This window comes from Malurus melanocephalus, unplaced genomic scaffold (genome assembly GCF_030028575.1).
Source record: "Malurus melanocephalus ecotype Western Australia unplaced genomic scaffold, MMel_1.1 scaffold_321, whole genome shotgun sequence".
In the NCBI taxonomy this organism is placed as follows: Eukaryota; Metazoa; Chordata; class Aves; order Passeriformes; family Maluridae; genus Malurus; species Malurus melanocephalus.
The window spans coordinates 711,142-728,682 of record NW_026623553.1 but is presented as its reverse complement, the minus strand read 5'-3'; the positions used below and the strand labels follow the sequence as shown (position 1 = coordinate 728,682).

At 38.9% G+C, this 17,541-nt stretch overlaps 1 protein-coding gene across 13 annotated transcripts in view; it reads right to left on the bottom strand.

Moving 5' to 3' along the window:
- ANKHD1 (ankyrin repeat and KH domain containing 1) overlaps positions 1 to 17,541 on the bottom strand; it is a 99,686-nt gene that overhangs the window by 72,688 nt on the left and 9,457 nt on the right. For all 13 annotated transcript variants that reach the window (XM_057377672.1, XM_057377659.1, XM_057377660.1 and 10 more), the window contains exon 2: positions 12,171 to 12,324. In XM_057377672.1, the coding sequence (XP_057233655.1) occupies positions 12,171 to 12,324 (154 nt within the window). The remainder of the gene's footprint in view (positions 1 to 12,170; positions 12,325 to 17,541) is intronic.

Sequence of the window (17,541 nt, the reverse complement as noted above, 5' to 3'; positions counted from 1 at the left end):
GCACCACCAGAACTGGTAAGAGGAGAGAAAACCACGCAGAAACAGCAGATCACTGCCTGTGACAGCAAACAGCCACTAAACCACTTAACCCACCTCCCTCATGTACCTCATCCCCCTCTCACTCAACCACAATGTCCAAATGTCTGTTTCCTAATCCAGGATCCTTATAAAGAAACTCAATCTTTCAATTTTTCAAGGTTTTGCTTCCATTAAATCTCTATCAAAGAAACATTTGTCTTACGACAAGGCAACAAGTTCCCAGATGCAACTCCCAACACTGCTGATTCCTTACATGAACCACAACTTCCAGACACACTCACAACATTCATTGTGTATATGCATAAAATTGTGCTGATCACTCAACCAAATGCWCTTGGATCCCAGACATATTGCATGTAGTTTATAAGGAAGTATCATGAATTACTCTGGTGTCATGATTACAGATGTACTTCAGCAGCAGCAAACAGCTTTTCCACCCAACTCACTGCAGGTGAGCATCTGGGAGAGAACATTGATTCTTGGGTTACCTTGTGCTTTAAAGCTGCAACTACAATTAGGACAGAAGCAATATTACAGTGAAAACAACTGCCTGAGAATAACAGCTATTTCTGCCAGCAAATTGTTGCAGTTTGTTCTGGTTTGGTTTTTTATCTTTTAATGAAAAAAGCATTCTTACCCATTGGCAACTAAGATTTCCTTCCAAAATTGTTTTTAATTGCAAGAAAATATAAGATTTGAGAAAAATATTTAAAACACAATGCTAACTTCAGTTCAAATTATAAAGGAAAAGAATGGGATTMAAGAGTGGTTTATAAACACATGACTCTGAAAAACCTGAACTTGTTTTGGTGCTTTGCTGGGATTAAATGGGAGTTAMTGGATATCACAGTTAAATAGGAGCTTACCACTTCATTTTCAAACTTTTTTGAATGACCAAGTCAGGGAATTTTTTTAAGTATTTTTTTTTTTAAGCTGGATTTTTTCACCCTTAACACAGATAAAAGCCAGCAGTACACACCCAGAAAGATTTGCCACAGCAGCAAAACCACAGCAAACTACTTGGGCACCCACTGCCTTTTTCCTTGTCAGTCTTGCATCCCTCATTTCCTCCTGCAACCATCCAGCCACACTTTCCCAGGACTGCAGCACCAGTCAGTGTTCRACTCCATTTATGCTGGTAGCCTTAAAACAAATGCTCTTCTGGTTGTATCACGCTTGCCAGTGCTGCTGCGATTAGCTAAGGGAAAACTTCAGCCACGGGCAGAATTGTCTGCCTGGCTTTGTTTGGCTTTGAAGTGGACACAGTTAAACAGCAGAGTCAGCACATCTCCCTAGCTGGGCAGTCACCTGCTCCCAAACTGCGCAGTGGAGCGTGAGCACACACATCCAGCACATCCAGCGGGACAGCGCTGAACGGACACGGGAGCTGCCATTACCCACCCAGTGCCCAGCCACAATCACACCAGCTATGCTCAAATTCCAAGCTTTGGGCAGCAGTTTGGACACTCCTGCATGTCCAGGAAGCGTCCAAGCTAGAGACTGAGAAGAAAGAATTTAATTGCTCCTGGGTGCTTACACAAAGCACCYCCAAGTCGCTCTTGGGGAATTTATTTTCAGCTAAAATTGCAGTGCGTACAGTATTTCCTCACAGAGCTAGAAAGGTGGCAACTTGSTAAATAATCCAGAAGCAGAAATTATGACCTCTGTAAAGAAAGCTACAAATTTTTTACTTTGTGCCATCTAATATGGAAAAATGTACACAGTTTAATTATTTTACAGAAAAATATCACAGCTAATGGTTGGCAGTTATTCTTCATTTCCTGGTTCTTCCTTTCATGACTTATCAGAGAGAAATATTKTCTCATTTAAAGTCTGACAATTGCATGGCTCCAAGAATCTGAAAGATACATRTCAAAGAGCTAAAACTGCTACTGAAACATGGAAAAGAGGAACATGAAAATGGCACTGTCCACTGTGGGACGGATAGGAGCAAAGGAAAAGCTCACGTATCCCTATATCATATATCCCTGAGAAACATTAAGAGAAGAAAAAAAATATTCACATCAAGGAAGGTGAACAGAATTCTTGTTCTTGACTTCTAGCATTCTAATTGAGYCCCGTATTTAAGGTCTCATCCTCTTTAGGGCTTGTGTCTCTTGAAAATAAGTTACTTTACCGACACTCTCATCTATTTAGTGGGACAAGGAGAAGAGAGTGGAATTACTTTCTGCTCTTTGAGTAACCTAAGGCTTATGAAGGCAAAGGATCATACCCCTATGGAGACTRGCTCCAGGACATGACCCCCCTGCACAACAGAGATGCAGGAAGGCAAGAACTCAAGTAACCTGTGAATGCTATTTATAGGCAACMAACCCACTTGAACTCTTCTCAAAATTTCTGTCAGTCAACAGGAAACTAAGCCCCAATGGGCTGTAATTGCCTTCTTGAATCAGAAAGCAACTCTGACTCAGGACAGTACCCAGTAACTATATGGGGGAAAAAAATCTGAAAATACAACTATCTTTTCAAGCAAAGATCTAAGAGCAAACTGAGTGCCAGTACCATCACTGACTTAACTCAGAAGGCCACGGACTTTTAGCCCCCAGTTTATGGCAATTATGTAAGGTAAAGCAAGCCAAAATAATTAATATCTTCAAAGACTGATCAAGTGCACCCCTTCTTTAAAAAAATTATCACCATCCTAATTGTATATAGCACAGACTAGTGTACAAATTCATGTTTCAAACAGAACATTTGAGAAACTCTTCATAAAATCCTCTCCTTAGAGTAAAATTATCCACAACCTTTCAATGTACTGTTGTCATTACACGCATGCTGCATAACAAAAGAACCTGAAAATAAGACGTTCAAGAATGCCACAGCAGATTCAAGTATAAAACTACCAAAAATCAGGATATTACAGTCTTCAGAAAGAAAACACAGGATTTATTTTACCATGATCAAACTTGAAGAAAGAACACACCTATCTGCTGTTAACACCCCTGTACAAGAACAGCCCAAGGAGGTCATCCCATCTTTTTATTTTTTGCAGCATCCTCTTGCAGTTTTAAAAACAAAAAGGAAGAGATTCACTTTCACCCAAGCCCATATCTCTAAAGCTCTGGTGCTTCAGATGGAAGATTTTGTCCATCCAAGGTCACAGAATTCAACATATGGCACTACACACAACAGGTTTTACTGAGCTTCTTCAAAGCACAAGGCAGAGAGAAACCATATCAAGCATGAATCCAATGGAGGGAGTTGCTTCAAATAGTGAGTATGGAGAACTCCAGCCAATTAAGGTTCTACCAAAGCAAACTTCTTTCAATATTACCTCCGGGTCTTTGCTCTTAATCTGTGTAAAGACTAAAGTTATTCTATCTCTTAGCATGTCTCTACAGCTGAGAAGGATCAGAGACACTGGGTGTGCTCGCTGTAAGTGAAGGCTAATAGCAAAAAGCACAGCCACAGTGCAAGTTTATCCTCTTTTTATTAGCAAATCTTCCTTCATGCTCCTTTCTCTCTGGAGACTTCCAAAACATGCTGCTTACTTGATTTTGGCAATACTAGACAAAGCCAGCTGCAAGTCAGGCCAGGGTGGTTAGAACATTCTTGCTTGCTGTGGTCTTCCTCTGCTACTCAAAAGCYAAGTAATTCTTTGAAAGCAAAGACACAATTTTAGCCTTTATAATGATTCTGAGATGAGAAGCTTTTTTTAAAGAACATATCCAAACATGACTGTCAGAAAAAAAATAAATACATACACACATACACAGGAATAGTCAACTGTACACATAGGAATAACCAAATGCACAAACATAGAATAATTTTTAACAGTTCTTCAGGAAAGTATTGGTAGATTTAAAGTCAAATTCAACTTGCAAACCAAAGGGAAAAGGCAGACAACAAATGGAGATTATAAACAAAAGCACAGCTTGCAGGACAGATGAAAYAACACTCCTCTCTCCATGCATCAATAGAGTTCAACTTCAGTAAAACAACTCATTTGGGGCATAAAGTTATGAAAAACAAAGATCACATACAGAGACTCCAGAGGAGAAAAAGAGTAGATAGACAAAAAGTCTAAAGAACATGAGTTAAAAGCAGAAGAAAGGTTCAATGCTATTTTGTTTAAAAAAAGAAAAAAAAAAAGAAACTGAGGGTGATATCAGTCTGCAAGTCAGCTCAAAGGATGGCTGCATTGGAAAAGGGAACACTGAACCTGGAAATGATGCATTAAACAAGCAGTCAAAGCCTTAAAACCACCAACTGCTTTACTACATCCTTCTTCCTTCCCTCACAAAACTCCTCCAAAGGAAGCAGCTCAGTGCTCCCTTCACYCTCGAGTTACATATTTCAGTACGTAACACAAAAAACACACGTTTTTTTGGACTGACAGTCCAAAAAACCTCATCCCAAGGACTGCAGTGGCCTTGGCATGCTATGGAGCTTCCAGCACTGGACACAGTCTGTYTAACCAGTTCCCAAAGCCACCCTTCAGGAGTGGCACAAGCACAGCTGAATGTGCCTGGGGAGAAGGAACAGAAGATAAAACTAAATCTACTGAGATCTTTTTTTCAGCCAAATTTTTGAAAAACATTTAAGAAGCTGTACAGAATTTGAGAAATAGGTGGTGCCTAAATGACAAGTTAACAATTGCTGTTTTGGAGTCAAGCTTTGCTACACAGAAACAGAACACAGATGCAGAACTCCACTGTGCATTTTGCTCTCACAGCAACTACTGTCCTGATGGATACAAGCAAGATAACTTTATGCAATGCAATAATTTTTTTTTAACATATCCTAGTATGTATTGAATCAAGTACTTAAATAATTCATAATCACAAAGAATATAACCTTCCTTTTTGTGCAAGAGGTTTAATCTATTACAGCTCATTTTAAATCTAGAGATTTAAGTTTTAGCTTTCAAAGTAAGGCCTGTAAAACGGCACAAAATAATTTATAGCAGGAAATGAAGATGCTCATACCCCACTGCAAAAAAGCCACTTGTTTCCGTAAGCAGAATCAAAGATAAGTGGCAGTATATTTTGTTTTTCATTAATTTGGTGAAAACTTGCTTGACACTCTATAAATAAGCAGAACTTAATAATTTACCCTATGCATATACTATATTACCATTTATTTTCTGAGAATCTTGCCTATAATTACTTCCTAAATATACAACAGTAATATTTTGTCAAAGGTGAGTAAACAAAAAACTCAATCAATTCATGTGTTATACTGCAAAGTATTGCTGACTCAGTAAATGTGTTACTTCAGACACTGTAAAACACCTCAAATACTTGATAAGAGTATAAAACTGAYAGAAGAACAATGCATTACACCCACACCAAGAGCCCAGGTAAYTCCTCTCAGGTGACCCCAGACATTTACAGCACACGACCCAGACTGTTCTGGCAGCAMACAGCTCTGCCACAATGCAATGACGTTACTCCTCACAGTACACTTGGGTAAGCTCCAGGAGGGGTGGCTCCACATCCAGACTAACAACCTGACTTACCAGTCAGTCCAGTATGGAGCTAAGTGGCTGGCACTGGTTACTGCCACCATGCTTGAACATTACGCTATAGATCATCCCCCAAAAAATCCCAGAAAGGGAAATCTGATAGACTGATTCAGATCTGATCACCTGCACACCCCAAAGCATCCAGCCAATACTCACACTCTCTTTTGAACACCTCTAAACTATGATTTTATCACCATGTGCTAAGGAAAATACATGACTGACAAAGGCAGACAACAATTACAAAAGCAAACATAGATTTCAAATCAGTGTAATTGAGGTTTTTTAATAAACTACTAAGACTCTTCTTGCAGGAGACACATGCAAGAGATTGAGGCGTGTCTACCTCCTCACTCCTTCCTCACTCTCTCCTGATGTATTTCAGGAGAAGAGTTACATTCTGGTGAGCTCAAACTTCCAAGAGCAATAACCACTTCATTTCCCACAGTTCCCATCTCCACTCCTCTCCCTCGCAGCATCCCAAGGACACACACCAGCAGMCATCTGGTGAGAAAGGAAGCAGAGACAACACAGAACAACCCATACAGAACAACTCTGTACCAGGTACATCCCATCTCAATCCAGGCACCACACAGGACTGTCAATAAAGCACTGCTGCTTTTCTCCTGCCCAAACTCTCCCCACATTCCTTTTGACTGAGGCTAATRGAAGAAGAAGTCCTGAAATCAATACTGAACAGGAAAAAGTTTTTAACCAGGAWTAATATGTTCCCCATACTGAAACAAGAGTGCAAAGGGTGTTTTATTCTTACAAAAGAATACAACTTGCCTGAAAAATAAAATATAACATTAAGAAAATAGAAAGGAGAAGTCGAGTTAATAAAAACTACGTCCAGGACTGAAAAAAATCTTAAAAGCATTGCATAAATTGTTTATGGTACAGTCATGAAGAACTTACTGATTAGTTATGATYGCCTCTGAGATACATATATASATATATATAAATATGTAGGCCACTTGGGAGATGGAAGTAAACCTGGCAAATTTTAATACTTCACAAAATAAAACTTGAAACTTTTTGTCTCGTTTCTTCCCACTCCCCATCCCCACTGAAGAAAGATTAAAATCTCAGAATCATCTTCTCCARAGAACTCCAAAAGTATAGCTTTCAGAGCTGGTAGGGTAACATAGCCATCTGGTACCTAAAGGCATCAATTAAGTGTTATGACAATGAAACTGTTCTTCACAGCAAAGTCCAGCTGAAAAACAGCTTAAAAATATGAAGCTGGTACATTTAACACACTGTCAAAGCATGGAAGTTAATGTGACTAAGAGCAGGATTAGACTAAACTTTTTCTAATATAAAAGCCTTGTAGACTAGAAAAAATACTTAAATCATGCAAAATCTTGGAGAAATGTAATATTAATAATTCAATTACATGCATACAATTCCGTTTATTCAACTTACTCAAAAGCACAACACATCTGTATTTTTCACATACCATATATTCCTTCCCACTCTGAATCTTTAGATGGTGAAGAAAGAAAATCAGTAAGTCATTGTAATGTGACAATACCTCAAAAGGCAGAAGCTTTCCAGTTAACAAGACAGTGGTGATTTCAGTGGCAGTGCAGCTTTGATCTCTAAAGAAACAYCTACAATGAAGCCTATTGAAACTTTCTAGTGAAAACTGTTTCTCTTATTTGGTCTGTATACTGTGTCCATGTAACACCAAGTATTTTAGACCACTCAAATTAACCGGAAAAGCTTTTCTTGGTTTACAAATCAGTCACAGTAACTGGACTAAGGTAATATTTTGGCCATGTTGAAGGAGGCTAAGCACACTTCACATCTGATATTGCAACATTTTTACAATATAGTTACATCTCTGTTCCAATTCCAGCAATCCTCTCTGATTACCCCCAAAAGACCCTACTTTTCTTTTCTTTTTTTTTATTCCATAACACCAATACAGATCTAGACATGCATTTGCTGTATTCCACAAGCACAGAGGTGCAACCAATGAATTGATAAACATGAATCTGTTTTCTGCAGACCTCCACTTCTTTAGTTTCATGAGGAGCTTAGCTAACCCTAGACATTAAATTTCTAATGCCCACTTTCATTTCAATCACAGCTCAGTTACTCATCAGCCCTAAGAAAAGAAACACCAAGTCCACACATGAATCTTATTCATCATAAATAACATGATCAAAGAATTTCTCTAGCTCAGTCTCTGACACTTTCTAAGGGTTCCCTTGGATGCAGGATGAAAGCAAGCTGTGCCTCTCTGGCACTGTTCTTTTAGACCACAGCTCACTCCCTGGTAACCCTTGTTGTTAGTGAATAATGAATGGGTTTGATCACATCACAAGGGAAAAAAAAGGTTTGGTCAATAGGCTGGCAAGTGAGTAAATAGAAATACACAGACAGAGGAAAACACTAAATTTCACAATTGCTGAATCTCACTCTAATCTTTCAGTTTAACCTAAAGCAGGTATATTTCATCTGGGCTCATTCATATTTTGATATGGGTTCTATATTTACACTAAGCAGGTGATCACTTCCAGTTTTCGCCTTTCCCAGTTCCAAAACACACCATTTCCCCCCAMCACCACCCTATCAGCTTTCCAAAGAGCACAACCAGGCCCCCATGCCTGAATGAACTATTCAAACTCACAGATACTAAAAGACACACATTATTAGAACTCAATTTCTCTTTCACCATTTACACTACAATTAATCCCTCACACTCTCAAATACACCAAACTATTTAYGTGAAGGTTTCCAGCCACCTTTAATATTGTATTTCAATGGAAAAGAAGGATGTGCATAACTCTGCTCCCGGTCTGAATATAAGGCTGGACTATTCACATGTTTCATTAAACAAACCTTTGGCTCAACATTCTCCCTCTCAAAATATTTTCCTCACAATCCYCTTTGCAAACAACAGTAGGAGTCCTGAAGAACTCTCTGCTTACAGAACTCCTCCCTCTGTACTCAGCAAGAACATCACATGCTCCAAGGGAAGACTAAGTTTCTTTACCACTTTCTTCTGCATCTATTTATTGATGCTTCATTGTCAAAGCATTTCAACTTTCAGACTGAGAAGCAACACACTTAAAATCTCTGCTGGTAGAACCACAAGCATTCAAGCTATTACCTCAAGCCAAAAAGCAGTTCAGTAACACKACGTCACTTCCCAGAAAACTCAGCCAAACCATGCTGAAACACTATCAACAGGGTATTTTAACTGCAGGGATTAACATTTTGACATTTCACAGCTTTCTGTAGAATTTGGTGGTTTTGGTACAGAATACACCAGATTGGCATCCAGGATTTTTATCTCGCCATGTGCCTGAATCAACACCTTTCTCTATCCTCTAAAACAGAAAGAGAACTACACAACATAAGCRGTCATTTCCCCTTCCTGATGCCAATACAAGTTGGGAAGAGAAAATGAAACCGGTTTAACCTGTCAAAATTTTCTCACTTTGCCCTTTTACCAACACATGTTGAGGAYCCACAGAGGAACCCACTAAGAAGAGCAAGAGCTTTCAACCCTCTAACCATTCATTCCCAGTACCAGTGAGCTCTCATCTCCAGCCGTCAAGTACTGTCCCTAAGAAGGGCATTTAACAGACTTCCTTACTGAAGATCCACAACAGCATCATGACTCTTCAAAGCTGAAATATTATTTTAAGAAATCGACAGTACCCTAATTAACAGTGGAGCGTAATGTTTCTAGTGCAGAAGAGGAYTCCACTGTCAGAATACTAATAATCTGTTTAATTATAGCCTGAAAAATGAAAACATCCTCCAGGCAGGATGGTTCTCATTCCAATGGTTATTTTACCTATAAATCCCTTCTCTGCGAATAGAAGTCAAACAGAAGGAAGATATACAAGACTTTGTCTGTTTAGGTTAAAATTTGCCAAACAACAGGATTCAATTTTTTTAACTTATCTTCAGTTTCTGAAGGTGGAAACAACTGGTATTTACAATGGTCTCTTGCTCTTCAGATTGTAGAACTATTTTTTGTGATATAATAAAAACACTGACAGTGGTTTAAAGATAGTTTTTAATTAATAAAGTGCCTGTTCTGTCACAGAATAAAGTGTGGTTGTCTAAACTGAAGCTAATCAGGCAGGTTTTCAGAGGACCTGGCAAGCACACGAAATCTGTGTTTCTGTGCACATGGATATGCACTTGTGTGTAATTGCTGCTATGCCAAGAGGGGTGAAACACCATCTTCTTGCAAGAAATTTGGCTTATAGCTGTCACCTTCAACATCCACAATCCTTGAAACAGAATAAGCACGTGGAACAAGCAAGTTCAGAAGAAAAAATATCCAGTACTCTTAAACTGAGTAAATACAGCCTACAGAAACATTTTCAAGCAGCTCAAATAACCTCTGGCTCCTACACTCGCCTATGCAACAGCTCTCAAATCAAGACAGCTACTTACAAAAAAAACACAACTCCTACAAATCTAAAAGTACACAATAGCTGAAAACCACTTCTGCACAAGTACTTTGAAGAACAACATCCCATGTAGCTGCAGTTGCCAGAACTTACCTTCCAGAACTAATAAACAAAAGGTCCAAGTGAGATCTGAGCTTTAAAGGATTCAGGAAGAATGAGCAAAACTAGTTTTGCAAGTCATACTCATTAAGATCCTAATGACACAGCCACAAAACTGGCATGTGARAAAGTCCAAGAAATCTCAGACACTAAATACAAGACTGATTTTCCTCTGGGTTGTAAGGTGGAATCAAGCTTATCACAGAAGAAGGGAATCATCACAACCAAGGCCAAGCTACAGAAAAGGCTTTAAATGAACTATTTGAGCCATGGTACTGCCATCCACTTTTCCAAGCTATCCTGAATGCTGAGGACTGAACTGTGACTCAGTTCAGCAGAAATCACTTGCTTTTGCCAAACTGCAAAAGAATATGAAGTCTCAACACTAGGCTGCCACTAGAAGCTCACTTAGGGTTAAAATGGTATTTTCAGTGAAACCAGGCAGATAAATCTAGTGAAGATACTAGAACATCTCCCAAAACCACAAACTTCTTCTTCAATCACTGTAAAATTATGGGTTTTTTTTTAATAAACTACCAGACTCGCAGCATCTTCTTTAGGYTAGCCTGATATTTTTAGCGTTCCAATTCACAGTGGGAAAGTACAGCTTAACTAGAGAGAACTTTCCCCAGAGTATTTTCACTCTTTTGATCTCACACATTCATCAAGAGGCATTAATTTTGTCCAGTCTCTTTTAGAGAGGGAGATGAAGTCCTAAAACAAAGGCACTCCTTTTATGATTTGCTCTTCTTTCCAGATTCCTTCCATTCTGCCTGTATACTTGGAAAACCAAAGGATTAAAACCCTGGCTTTAAAACAAATTTGGGGACAAATACCCWACTACTGCTTAGARAYCTKAAGACAACATTCTCACAGGTGTTAMAAGCAGCAAAAGTACCTCCTGGATGTTTCAAAAACTATGAGCTCCCTGTAAGTGCTGCAGCCCAGCTCTGAGGACACACCTCAGAGATTCATTGTTCTGTTAACACCAGCCAGATCCACTGACAATTCATAAAGCTAGAAATAGGCTTTGGGACATAGCAGCCACCAGGTGCATGAGAGAACCTGATTGTCCTTCTAAAAGCACTTTAAAAGGGTCTAAATTATTCAAATTCCCTTAATACCCGGAATATCCCAGGAACAGCCTGCAAAACAAAGTTTGGTCCTCAAGAGTTACAGCTGATAGGCTGCTGCAGCTTTCTGCTGACAAAAGCTATGCTGTGTTCKAAGTTGGGGCTTTTTCAAATGCAAAATGCAAAGAGAACCTAAATCTCAAATCCCTGCCCCACTCTGCTTCCTCAGAATAAAGTTCTCCATTAAGACTGTAACAGCTTTGCATCTAAACACCTGCAAATAAGTGCTATTTCATGTAGCCCTTTAAGAGTATTCCAAGGTAATACCTGGAAATCTGAAAACTCCAATTTCAGCACACCACTACAAGACTGAGTATACACCTGTGATGATCAAATGGGATTKGTTTCAAAGCAGGGGTTTTACATCTTTTTGTCCTTGGAACTTCGCAGCTAACAAATAATTTTCAAATTTAATGCAAACACTTGAGTCACAAATCACAGAAGGACTGGAATTAGTCATGCTTTCACTATAAAGGTAACAAATGTCACGACAACTATGTTCATCAGGTCTGGTTCCAAAACAGGAATGTTTAATATCTATTTTCCAACTGATACCTCAGAACCACAGAATAGGCAAATGCTTTTGCAAAACTTAAAAGAGAGAAAAAAGTATTTTACCTGTACATTTTGGGAGTAATAAATTAATAATTACATATTGACCAATGCAGCAGGAAAAAGAAGTCATTTTATCAAGTCTCCTTCCTTCCATTCTCTCCCCATTAATTCTCCCTCCGGTAAATCTCAACTCAATGAAATATCATTTAATTCCAATTAATTTTTCTAACTTTGTAAAGAAAGTGTGGACCAAACAACCTGCAACACTTGTAAGAGTTACAAGCTTGTTTTCCTTGGTCTGCTCATCATAGTAAATTTCCAAACTCCTGAACATTTTCACTAGTGTCAAAATTTACATGCTGCCAGATTGCTGTACAAGTCAGGTTCAGAAAAAAAACTATACAAAGAAAGTACCTGCTGCCTCCAATAAGGCTTCTAGTCGTGCTTGTGTTTCTGGATCCACAGTTCTCAAATCCGCACCTTCTGCAGCACTCGATAAGAATAACTCCGATGTGGTTTTAAGTACTGGGTTATCAAGATCTTCTTGGTCCAAAATAAATGATTCGACCTGTTTGCCAAGTTAGAAAAACAGTTTTAGCATTTTTGAAGCCTTAAAATAAATTTTAAATATTACAATAAAAAAATTACAAAAATAATATAACTGTACTATTATCACTGCATTTTAACTGCCAAGAATATACAACACAATGGCAAAAAACATATGGTCAACTCACTGAAGAATAGGAAAAAAATTTATTGCAGAAATTACAATTTAAAACACCTCAAATACAGCAAGGTCAACTCAGATTAAATACTGAGTAAGTGCTATGCATGTTTGCACAGTTAACCACTCAAGCAGGCTGCCACAAGAGGCTGTAACATCTTTGTCACCAGAAGCCCATCDACTGTGTTATTAAAAAAAGCCACCAGTAATGACTCTGGTACAGCTGGACCTATCTGAGTGCCAGGGAAAGATGGAATGTTTTTCCGACATGCCTTTCACTTCTCTTTTAAAAGTAAAYTCAACGGAGGTAGCACAAAGATTCTGTTTGTTTTGAGCAGGAACACAAGAGCTGACCAAAACTCAACACTGAAAGATCTAACTCCAAGCTGGCACTCAGTATTACCCCAGTCTCCAATGCTTTCTGGACAAGAACAGATCTGTAGAACGATTAAGGAGGCAGGTATTCCAACAGAGCAGCAATAATGCTGTCCCACCAGTGCCCCACGTGATCTCCAATACAAGCCCATGGAATTACTCAACATAACACACTGCAGTTYTATGACAGCTTGCCAGAGTAAACAAGGAGGATACCTGACTCACACTCTAATGAGACCAGAGCTACATTTCAGAATCTCCCAAGCTCAAACAAAATTTCCTCTATTTTCAGTAGTATTTTAAGACARAACCACTATTTAATAATTAGATGTTATCTGYTATTTKTAYYAACACTACTGGTGCCTTAAACAWGCCATATAAATGAGATATTCCTCTYACACAGCCACTGCTGCCCTCTCCCACTTCATGCCCCAGTCTCATCYTCCTTTCTCAGTCTTCCCCAAAACACTTCACCCTATTTTTCCTACCCCAGCAGAAAACCGTCATCTCATTCTGCCCTTCCCCAGCTCCCCCACTCCGGGAAAAGGACAGTTTATACTTAAAAAAATCAAATCAGGCCATCTGCAAATTCTTTAAGTGCCCCATTGTGTGAACAATGTTAACAGGATCTGGGAGCTGCATAGAGCACTGTTATTCAAGAGCAACTTGGGTTCGTTCATTTCTTTCCCTTTTTGATATGTAAATGGTAGTAACACTATCCGCTGGTGTCCAAGCCAGCCCTGTGTGCCAGTGAAATGCTAACATTGGACTATAATGAGAATCAGGGAGCAAGTATGACTTTTTAGGAACATAGAACATGAGGTCCACATCTCATTGGTTATATGTGATCCTGGCCAGCTTACAGACAGTAGATCTTGTGTGCCAGACAAACATTRAAGGCAGGCTCTGATTTGGTGCTCAAAGAAACAAAATTTCTAGGTTAGTCCAGGCAACAGTCCTAAAATAAGACAACTGTCATTCCAAGAAAGAGYTGAACATTAAACACGCAGAAAATTAGTGACCTAAACTAGTGACACACATTTGTACTACAGACAAAGAAGACCTATTTACAATTCACAGCAAAATGCATTCCTACAGTAGGATCCCCCTCAACAGAACCCAAATTCCAGGTTTGCCCATTGCCAGCTTCAAGACTCCCCACTTTCATGAGCTCTGATGCAAAACTGACTTCTGGGAAAATTCACCCTTACCTACTGGAGCACTTCAAGGTTTTTAATTTTTTCCCACAAGACTATACAAAGCACTAACATGATGGAAATATTACTTCTACTGCAACATGTTTGTGTGATCTGGTGAAGGGCAGAAAATCCCACTGTGTGTGTACATGACCACTCATTATATATAGCTGAGAACTAGATACARGAACTTTTATTAGATGCTAATGGACATTTTTCTTTGTCAACTACACCACTACATTTAACAGCAGTCCCCCTTCTGAGGAAATACCAAAAGGAGTAAAAATGTCACCTAGCACTGAACCAACTGCACTTGAGAACARCAAACACTGCAGAAACCTTCAGTGSATCTTGGCAAGCCTTAGTGTTCAGCCTTSGGAAGAGCCAGGCAATCCTCAGGCAAAGGGAAGCACAGCAGCCTTGCCAGAAGCTGTCCTGCTGCAGGTTCTAAAACTTCATGGTTTTGACACTTTGGGAAAGATATGGACCATTTCTTCCCTGACTGCTGCCAGCCCAAGCTCAGAGAGTACTACAGGCAACAATGCACCTCTTGAGCCTAAATCAGTGTTAATTCACCATTCACAAATTCTCAGCTCAAAAGGAACCTCTCCCCTCCCAACAGAGAATACATTTTGCTTACAGGAACCTCTAAAAAAGTCTGTCTTTTTAACAATRACTGTGCAACTGCTACTAATTAAAGTGGATAACACACAGTCTTTTTTACTTAAAGAGTATAAATTGGGTAGTACTGGTGCAATCCGCTCTTTTCAATATTATTTTCAATTCTGCTTACCTTTCAGCTCTTCTTTACACCAGCAACTGTACTTCCAGAGTACAGTACATTTAAATATACTTGCGTACTTAAAATCACACAAAAAAATCTAGCTTCATACACAATATTTTCATAATASTTTTATATCACAGGAAGGCAGATGCTTTCATTATTACTGCACATGTTGAGCATCAATTTTTAGGTTTTGTTTGATTTTAAGTAAGAGCTTAATAACATATTCACAACAAAAATATAAYTTGAGTGTGAAAATACTGAAAATCCATATGCAAAATGTTAAAATAACTGTACCACYGCCAGTCTCCCAGAACAAGCTTCAATGTATTTTCAAGTCAGAACGTCTGACATTTTGGTAAATCAATGCAGTTTCTCATGTACTAAGACAAAGCTAGAGAGAATGAACAKTTGGATATCTTATCACTAACAGGAGAGTGATAAATTACCTAATTGATCASATGTCTCTTGTGAATTGAAGTGACCTACAATGATCACATATTAATATTTTTTTTTAAATCAAACTAACCCAAATACATCAAACAAAATTGGCTTTTTAAACAAAAAAAAAACCTTCATTTAAATTTTTTTGAAAAGCAAATAAAAAGCCCAAACATATTTCCCATTAGCATTCCTGGAAGACAYAATACACAGCTCATGTGGCAAAATTTAGGCACTCTGTTCTATCCTAATCAGATCTGCAGCAAAGTGATAGAGTAACCAGTCACTGTGCTATTTTTGGATTATTTTGCGAGCTGCTTTGYGCAGTTAATAAGCATCTTACTTGGAAAGGCTCATTAAGAACACATAGATTCAAGATATTATTCTAACTGCCAAAAGAATTTCACCTTCCCAGTCAAAACCCAAGAAGCTGCACGGGACCTGAGGGCAGGGCTTCACTACACCGTGGGGCTCATGCTCTTCCACAGCTACAATGGACCTTGCCTGAAGTTCTGCCAAGGACTGCAGCAGCCTCGCAGCTCTGCAGATCCAGTTACACCACTGGTTCCTCCCTCCAGAGCAGCTACATCGCAGCTATGTGGACTCAACTTCATCAGTATTTATATGTTAATACCAGGGMTGAGTTTACTGCAGGTCAGGGGGATGTCAAGGGACTTTGCAGGCACCAACATCATCACTAACACTGGCAATTCTGGTGAGATGGACAATGACACGCAGGGTTACAACACATTTCTAATATTAAATCTAAACTGATCTTCTTTATGTTGCACTACTGCATAAGTACTTTTCCCAGAATAGCCCACTCACAAATAGCCTGTTCCTGACAGGCTACAGACAACAGAAAAGCTTCCTGGGTAGCTGTACAGCACTGTTCTCTCCTCCTGCRGGCAAGGGCACCACCGGAGACAGCTCATTCTACCTTCTCCTTCCATTTGTCCCAAACTACTGCTCCTGGGAAGACTATCTTTACAAAAAAAGTATTGATAGGAAAGAGAAAGCTGCTATTAAATCACCTCCTTGAACTTGTATTTTCCAGAAACACCTTGAGCTATGAACACTTTTTTGGGGTAACAATACTCTTTGTTCTGTTTGTAGAGTGCCTACAAATAATAAGATCCCAGCTCTTGACTGGGACTACTAAACTATTTTTTAATGCAAACAAAGGACTACTTGAATTTCTCTTTTATGTTAGGAAACCCTTCCTAGTTATTTCTATAACAATTCCATTTGTACATTTTTATTCTATGATTAACAACATGTGCAATGCTGTATTAAAATCACACTAGAAAGTTCTTGTGGATTCGTCCCAAGAACGACAAACCCAACTCTAATGGTTTATGTTGTCATGACCTTTATTAAACAGAATGGCCTAACTTGCAATCCTGCTCTAAAAATCTTAAGGAATACTGATAGGACATAGCACTAAGTTAAGACTGAAAATTACTTTGTATTTTAAATTTTATATCAAACCCCTTTAAATTTGCGTGTAAAGGATATCAGCTTCAAAATCCTTAAAAATAATTATTCCAAGGAGAAAATAAAGTACTCTGACATGACAATCTTAGATACTCCCTGCGACAAGTAAGTGTAGCACTACACCCTGAGGTGGACTTAACATCACCATAAGGTCTGGTTTTGATTTACCAGAAGATGCACTTTTCAACACTCTTCCTCTGACAGCCCAGCCAAACATTTTTGCACCTGCTTAAGGTGCCCTCCTGTACAACCATTTCAATTTCAAGAGATGGAGTAAAGGAAGAGGAAAAATCACACAATACTGTGGGTATTTTCACAAAATCTTTCAGTGGGATCTCAAGACACTGCCTTTCTTAGTACTTCAAAGCTAGAGRAAGAAAATAAACATTTCAGGGAAGTACTCCAGAGTCACTACCTAGAAACAACATAGAATCAATGGGAACAATCCAGATACAATGATATAAACCCATACCTACTGTTTGGCTTGAACTGTAATTTCTGAAGACAGTTTCTTCCATTTAAAAAAATAAAAAGTTCCAGCCCAAGAAGACAGAAGACACCATGACTTGAATTACYGAGAGAACACTGTCCAGCACTACGGACCCTGTGATCACACAGTATCCTGCCAGCCTGGGAGGGTACAGGGTGCTTGGGGACATCCCCTTCTCAGTGGAGAGCATAAATCACCTGAAGCATCATTTCTACTCACTGCYCACCTTGTGACAAGTCAGGCAGCTGTCAGACACTTTCATAAGTTGCTTTAACACA